The sequence below is a fragment of the Pinus tabuliformis genome, chromosome 8 (assembly GCF_031772625.1).
Source record: "Pinus tabuliformis cultivar Carrire ecotype Pingquan chromosome 8, CPIR1, whole genome shotgun sequence".
In the NCBI taxonomy this organism is placed as follows: domain Eukaryota; kingdom Viridiplantae; phylum Streptophyta; class Pinopsida; order Pinales; family Pinaceae; genus Pinus; species Pinus tabuliformis.
In genome coordinates, this window is record NC_142294.1 from 1164428352 (window position 1) to 1164435379 (window position 7028).

The 7028-nt window shown below is 39.6% G+C and overlaps 1 protein-coding gene across 1 annotated transcript; it reads right to left on the reverse strand.

Annotated features, from left to right (window-relative positions):
* Positions 1 to 5895: 5895 nt before the first annotated feature.
* Positions 5896 to 6432, reverse strand: LOC149239489 (serine/threonine-protein kinase ppk11-like). Its single transcript, XM_089369872.1, has 2 exons — positions 6340 to 6432; positions 5896 to 6252 (listed from the first exon to the last, which is right to left on the reverse strand). Exons 1-2 carry the CDS (start codon positions 6430 to 6432, stop codon positions 5896 to 5898), a joined length of 450 nt encoding a protein of 149 aa, XP_089225998.1.
* Positions 6433 to 7028: the final 596 nt, after the last annotated feature.

Here is a 7028-nt window from a genome sequence, read left to right on the forward strand (position 1 = left end):
TTATTGTTCCTTCACTAGGAAGTCGTATCCAGACAAGCAGATCAGGATTGGAGCGCACAGTTAAGGATAAGGATGGAAAATCGCAGCATCAGCGCAAGAAGACAAAGGGATTGACTGGAGTTAGAAGATGGAGCGTATCCCTCAGGATCTCTTGATCTTGAGGGATCGTTGTTTTACAGTCTATCTGTTATTCCTTGTTTTATCCGCCTGTCCATTATAAAAGGGACAACGCTTGTAAATATTAGGGGATGGATTATCAATTATCGTTATTCAGAACTCACTGTTGTATTCCTACTTTGATTATCGACTCTCGTTGATTAAAACAGAGTACGATTGCCTATAACATTTTCATATGATTAATACATAAGTCGGTTGTTGTTCCATTCGTTTATACTGAAGTAGTTCGGTGGTGCTTCACTAGCGGCTAAGGGCCCAACCCTGGTGGATCCACTTGCTATCTGTACCATTACTTTCAATCACAGTCGTGTGATGGTTTGGTTTGGTTTTCATTCATTTAAATCACATTACTTTACTGTTCTTCATTTCCAGAGTTTATGAATTGTCTTACTGTAACTGAATCGCGTTGTTGTTCCTTTTCATCATAATAAGATTATTATCTTGAGAAACTATATTGTTATGCTGTTCATTTCAATTATAAAGCTTCGTTGTTCATTCCAGTAAACTGACTTTGCTGTTCATTGCAGATTGTTGTTCATTTCTGTTGAATGATATTAATGTTTGTTTCTACTAGATAACATTGTTGTTCATTTCTTTTCTGCAAATTTCTGGTTTTGCCTTTTAGCATCATTACAGTTAGAGCATTTATTCCATTAGCAGCATTGTTGATTTGATTTCTTTTCATTTTTAGTCGCTTTAGTGTGGATTGTGAGATCAACAATTGTAAAGAACATTGGCTACTATTGTCAGAGTTCTCAGATTCTAGATCTTGTTTATGTTTGATTTCATTTTCATCAGTTGACAAAGGAAAGAGTTATTGCTACTGCATCCTTGACTGATAGTTGCTGTTAATTTTCTGAGTGAATGATTTAGTTTCAGAGCATTGAGTTTCTTTTATTTGCAAATAGGTTTTATTTCAAGCATCCGTTTACTCTTGTATTTGAAGCATTGTACTGCAAATTGGAAAACATTACTCTTGGATTAAATTGCCGCCTCAAACTGAGTACACTCTTGAAATAGAAAATAATTCCTGGATTGATAATTAATGTAGGATAAATAGGAGTTAAAAAGACACCTTGTATACCTCAACATCCACTACCTTAGCTACCATCATAACTTCCATAACCTCCACTTGAATTGTAGCCTCCATAGCTCCCTACGTTGGAATATCCTCCATATCCAATTCCACCATACCATCTCCATCATAACCAACAACTCCACCACCATAAACACCTCCACCATACCCATTCCCCCCATTGGCCCACCTCCTTATCCACCATCAAATCCACCTCCATAACCACCACCGCCATAACCTCCACCATATCCCCCAACACCAAATCCACCTCCATAACTAACTAGGATAACCTCCATAGCCATCAATATATCCACAATTACCAGATCCAGGACCATGGCCATCTCTTCCCTGGCGAAGAGAAAGAGAATCTTGCATGGAGTTCTGTTGACGGTGTTGGACCCACCAAAATTTAAGGGATCACCCTGGTATGAAGTCCCAACTAGACCTCATACCGTTTGGTATGGGAGTCCCATCCAGGATGATAGCCCAGTTGCCATTGTCTTAAGGATTTGCCTCAACTCTTTCTTGTTAGCACAGGAGAGTGGTTCGCTTTGTCTTCGAGAAGTGAGGTTCATGTGCCTGGTGAGTGTAAGTGTACTTGTGTCAATGGTTCTTTCAATGCGATGGGAAGAAGGTGAAGGTGAGTTCTAGGTTGAAAGGGATCAATCCCAACCCGGCTAGGAACACACAACACAAAAGGACATACACAACTTTCGGCGGAGTAGTCCACTTAGATGCGACATTCACAACATACAAGGTAAGATAACAGGTACAACACTCATAGAACAATCCGAACAAGTGCAACGGTTGTTACAGCAAGGTTCAAGTGAAAGGTCTATTTGATGTTCAGTAGAGCTGTTGACATGGACGGGACAATATTAACAACATATACAACACATTTCCATTAATATATTATGCATTACAACAAATGAAACAATTCAGATGTAGAACACGAGTTAAAGAAACATGCATTACAAGTGTTAAAGATCAGTCTTACAATAGATACAATACATGTGTGAAAATGTGTTGGCCTGTTAACAGGCGTATGAATTAAGCAAAAGTTCCAAGATACATCGTTACACCATGCATCACTAACCTCGTCAGTGGGGCATTGGAGCCACTACTTGCTCCTCAAAGAAAATATTATAGACTCTCTTGGCCATGTGGGAGGAGCTGAGGTGAAAAGTCCTTTCATGTAAAAATGAGGGGGTATTTATAGACAAGGGTGAAACTGATCCTTATGGTTGTTCGACTACCCTCATGACCATTTGACTTCCATGACTTTTCGACTTACATGACTCTTTGTTCAACAAGTGGGTCTCTTGGACTTCCACGTTACATCACATTGATTAACAACAAGCCCATAGTGGAGATGTGGGCAACATGACTCATGACGTGACTCGACATGACTTGACATGACAATGTTGGTACATTCATGTTGTTGCTGGAGTGCATGTCGAGCTATAGTGTTGTTGGGTGATGGATGTCTTCATGGTGTATCATAGCTTCACCTCTGCATGGCAAAATGCGTGGAGTCTTCGATGGTCCTTGGTTCGATTGATGAATCTTTAGCATGTTGTTACTTGCTTGAATGCTGGAAGGATTGACAGGCTCATCTCTTTGCGAAGGTGCATGTTCGTCGCGTTTGTCCACTTCGCGCGCTTCGTTCGTTCGTCCGTTAGTGAACCTTTCCTTCTGCATGTTCTCCCTTGGTTCATCCCATTCGTCATCTTGTCATGTTTGTTGGGGTACCTGTACCTGCAGTCACTCTTGACGAGGCGACATCAAATCCAAAACATCCTAGTCTACCATGACACATGATCATTTCGGATGCAGGTGATCAGAATAGGAAGCAAGGTTGTGATGTGGGATGATGGCTTTGGACAACTACTGATGAAAATTGCGCAAGAGTCACTGAGAGATGGAGACGGGCAATCTGAGTCGACAGTTATTGTCTGCAAGGTCTGGATCAGCTGGGAGGCCAAATTGCACAAATTTTGGGAGGAACAGTCCGAGTTGCTGGAAGGCAAGGTAGGCATGCTATGCGCATTTTTCAGAACGAACGGGCAGCAAGGTTGGATAGCCAGATTTGCACAATTTTCTAGAGGAATGGGTAGGGTTGCATGAAGGGTCAACAGGAAGGGATTGTGCAGTTTTTTGGGGGAACTGCCCAAGAGACTGGTAGCAGAAATTATGCAATTCCTAGAGGGAACTGCCAGTTGGCTGCTGGGGTCACTGGCAGCCAAAACTGCGCAATTCCCAGAGGGAACTGCCAGTTGGCTGCCCAGGAGACTGGCAGCAGAAATTGCACAATTCCTAGAGGGAACTGGTAGTCTACTGCTAGGGGGTTGTTGGAAAGGAAAATTGCAATGAGGCTAGGAGGCCAGCCTGCTGATCATCTCTGCGCAATTTCTGAGTTGAGCTAACTGATGGGCAGTGGAAGGCCTGCTCATGAACATTGCGCAATTTCTAAGATGAACAGTTGGTCGACTGTCGGGATGACTGACTGGGAAAAATGCGCAATTTTCTGAGGGAGACAGGGACGGGCACTTGGTGTCTGTCTGGCTTGTCTATGCAATTTCCTCAGTCAGTTGAGTGGGTGAGGTCAGTGGCCTCTGCGCAATTTTTGAGGGGAGTCAGTCTCGGGGTGACTATAGGGTTCGAATGTCGGGATGACCAGCATGAGAGTTGATTGGATTGCTTGCGGGCAGCGTAGCTTGAAAATACTAGCTTGGTGCTTCTGCACTATTCTGGTTGATAGTCGATTGAGTTGATGGCAAGGTGATGGTCCAGTTGTTAGAAGGGAGTAAGGTTGTCAGAACCTTCAGCAAAAAAGGCTGTGTGTGAACAATCAAAATATGCATAGGTGATCATACAAACACACACTCATGACTTGACGACGAAACGACAAAACAATCCAGACACACGTGTTCAACAAGACTGACCGACGGTGTAAGCGACAAGCGCAACACTAATGACTAATCATTCATTGATCAAGACAACGCTTGTGCAACAGTGAATGTGACTCCGTGTGTGAGTGCGACAGATGATTTCAAAGCGAATACAAAAAGCACATACGAAGCGAAGACTTTGAGCCTAACCAGAACATGGTCACAAGCATGACTTAGACATTAGCATGCAGAGACTTAAATGCAATGAATAAGAAATGCGGATGTAAAGACTCACATGAGCTCATGGAGTGAACTCGAGTTTGTGCATTCATCAAGTGAAACTCTTCAAGGGAGGCTCTGAAATTGGTGCAGGCCAAAATTTTGGAGGGTGGTTGTAGGCGCTACAAAAATTTCTTAAGTTTTGCTCTCTTGATTCAACTTGAGATGACAAAAGGAGTATTAAATATTGGGCTAACTAGGGGGGGTAATGCAAGCATAAAACAAAAAAGAACAATATTCACCTCCTTACCATCAAACTCATGAGTTTTTCCAAGGGTAAGGATTTCTTCAATAGTTTACTCACTATGGAAAAAGTCACAAATCCAAATCATTGAGACCGACAGGTGTTGTGATCTTGCATAGATTGTGACTATAACAATATTTCCATATTTCTTGAAATAATTCATTAAAGCCTCTACCACAATTAAAAGAGAAGACATAAATAACTTGATACATTTATATTAGTGTTTAAAACCTGAAAGCGAATGAAATGCTTACCATTCGCAACAAACAAACAATTTATTTATCTTTGGACCCTTGATTAATTCCATGCTTTCTCTTGGAATAGAAATTTTAATTTCAACCTGTAAAAAACACACATAACAAAAAAATAGTAAGTATCCTAAATACTCATTTTGATACACAAATAAATATTAATAAATAAGCTAAATACTCACAAGAAGAAAATAAAAAGACAAAACCCAAGATGATCAAAATGTTCACTGAACCAACCAATATACCTTGTCCCAAATTTAAGGTTTGAACAAAAATAATATAAAAAAGAAAATGGAACTCACTATTCTTCCATCCAATGTATGTGTGTCTTTCATAACAACATCTACAATTGAAGGATCCGAATAAGTCACAAACCCAAAACCACGAAGGTGGTCGGTCCCATGATCTTTCATTATCATTGAATCTATAATCTCTACATATTTCTTGAAAATATCCACCACTTTCTTATGTAAAGAGAACAATCACACAAACGTTTACATCGCAAAAAAGTTCCTTGATAGGGGCACAAAAAAATACTTCTAGAATTAAAAATTGTTGAACCCTGAAGCCTTTCCTAAAATGTCAGTTTTGGAGTCCTTCACCTCACTTCCTACCCTCTTCTTAAAAGGTACTTTTGTTCTATACCCTCAAAACATAATTCTTTTTTTTTCTATTTCTCCCTAAAAATTCATTTACCAGATTCATCTTATTCTTCCCACTATGGCTCCACTAGCAATGACTACGGCTATGGTTTAAGGGTTTTTCACTTCTCATCTTTTCCTTTGGGTATCTCTAGAAGGAAACCTATGTAAAACAAAAGGGAATATTAGTATCGATTAAGGATGGGCTACAATTTTTCTTTAAAAAAAAAGTTATTGAGACTTCATGAAAATGAGGTCGACTTGTAGGATCAATGTCCCAGCATTTACTGATATAATCATCCAACATGAAGGGACAGGACGAAGGCCAAACATGCCTTCATTCCTGCTTTATAATCTCACACACCTCGCTGTTTCCAAACCCAAATTCCTCAAAGGGCTGCTTGCCAGTGAGAATCTGATAGCAATTCATCCCAAAGTTGTAGACATTTGTTTTGTATGTTACGCTCTTCAAAGTCCCTCCATAGACTTCAGATGTCATCCATGGCCAAGAATCTACCAGAAGGTCCTTGTTACTAAGCTTCAATCCAACCATCCCCATGTTCAAAATATTGACCCTACAATGCCCTTCATCTCTGAAATCCTTTATACTACTCGACTCTATTAGCACATTTAGAGGTCTAAGATCGGGATGCATTTTTCTCTGGCCATGTAAATACTCCATCCCTCTTGATATCTGCAACATAATATCAATACGAACATGGAGTGAAATTTGCAAGCGTGATCTAGAGTCCTGCAGTAGTCTAACCAGATTCGAACTCACCATCTTTGTAACAAGATAGTACCGATCAACACCATGCAGGCTTACTCCAATAACCTGCACAAGAAAAGGGCTTTGCATCCTTGCTAAATCCATGGCTTCTTTCTAAAAAAATTCATGAGCAAAGTAGGTAATTCGCAACGAACTTCCCCAGCTACGCCCACTTTCACAACACAGATAAACGCAAAGGAGGAGCTCCCGTTTGTTGCACTGGGTTTTGTTATTCAATTATTTCTAATCTTTAAATTTGATCATCTGTTCTAAATTGTAAGGTTGATGATATTTCAATCGTCTAACACCAAAATCAATGGCACAGGAGGTGGCAGGGGAGGGGAGTTGTTCTCAGAGGGAATGCCTTACGACGTAATTATATAAAACAAGTGAAAAATAAAAAATTTATTATATTTAAAATATTTTATTAGTGTGTTTTTCAAAACGAACATAGCATAGATCGATCTAACTACAGATCTACCAAGAGCCGAGAGGAATCAAATATTTTATGATGCAAATCTTTCTTCAATTTGCACTCAATAAGATATTTACATCTTGAGAGATTTGATCCCTATAGATATTTGGTAGATATAGAGTTAGATAGATCTATATTGATTTTATTATTTTAATCATATAAAACATTGAATAGTTTAGAGTTCAAATAATAATATATTATATAATTAAAAAATCCCAAATTTAAA

Coding starts and splice junctions, on each gene's coding strand:
- LOC149239489 (XM_089369872.1), bottom strand. CDS start 6,432: ATGGATTTAGCAAGGATGCAAAGCCCTTTTCTTGTGCAGGTTATTGGA. Junction 6,253..6,339: donor ACTATCTTGTTACAAAGATG/GTGAGTTCGAAT, acceptor ATTATGTTGCAG/ATATCAAGAGGGATGGAGTA.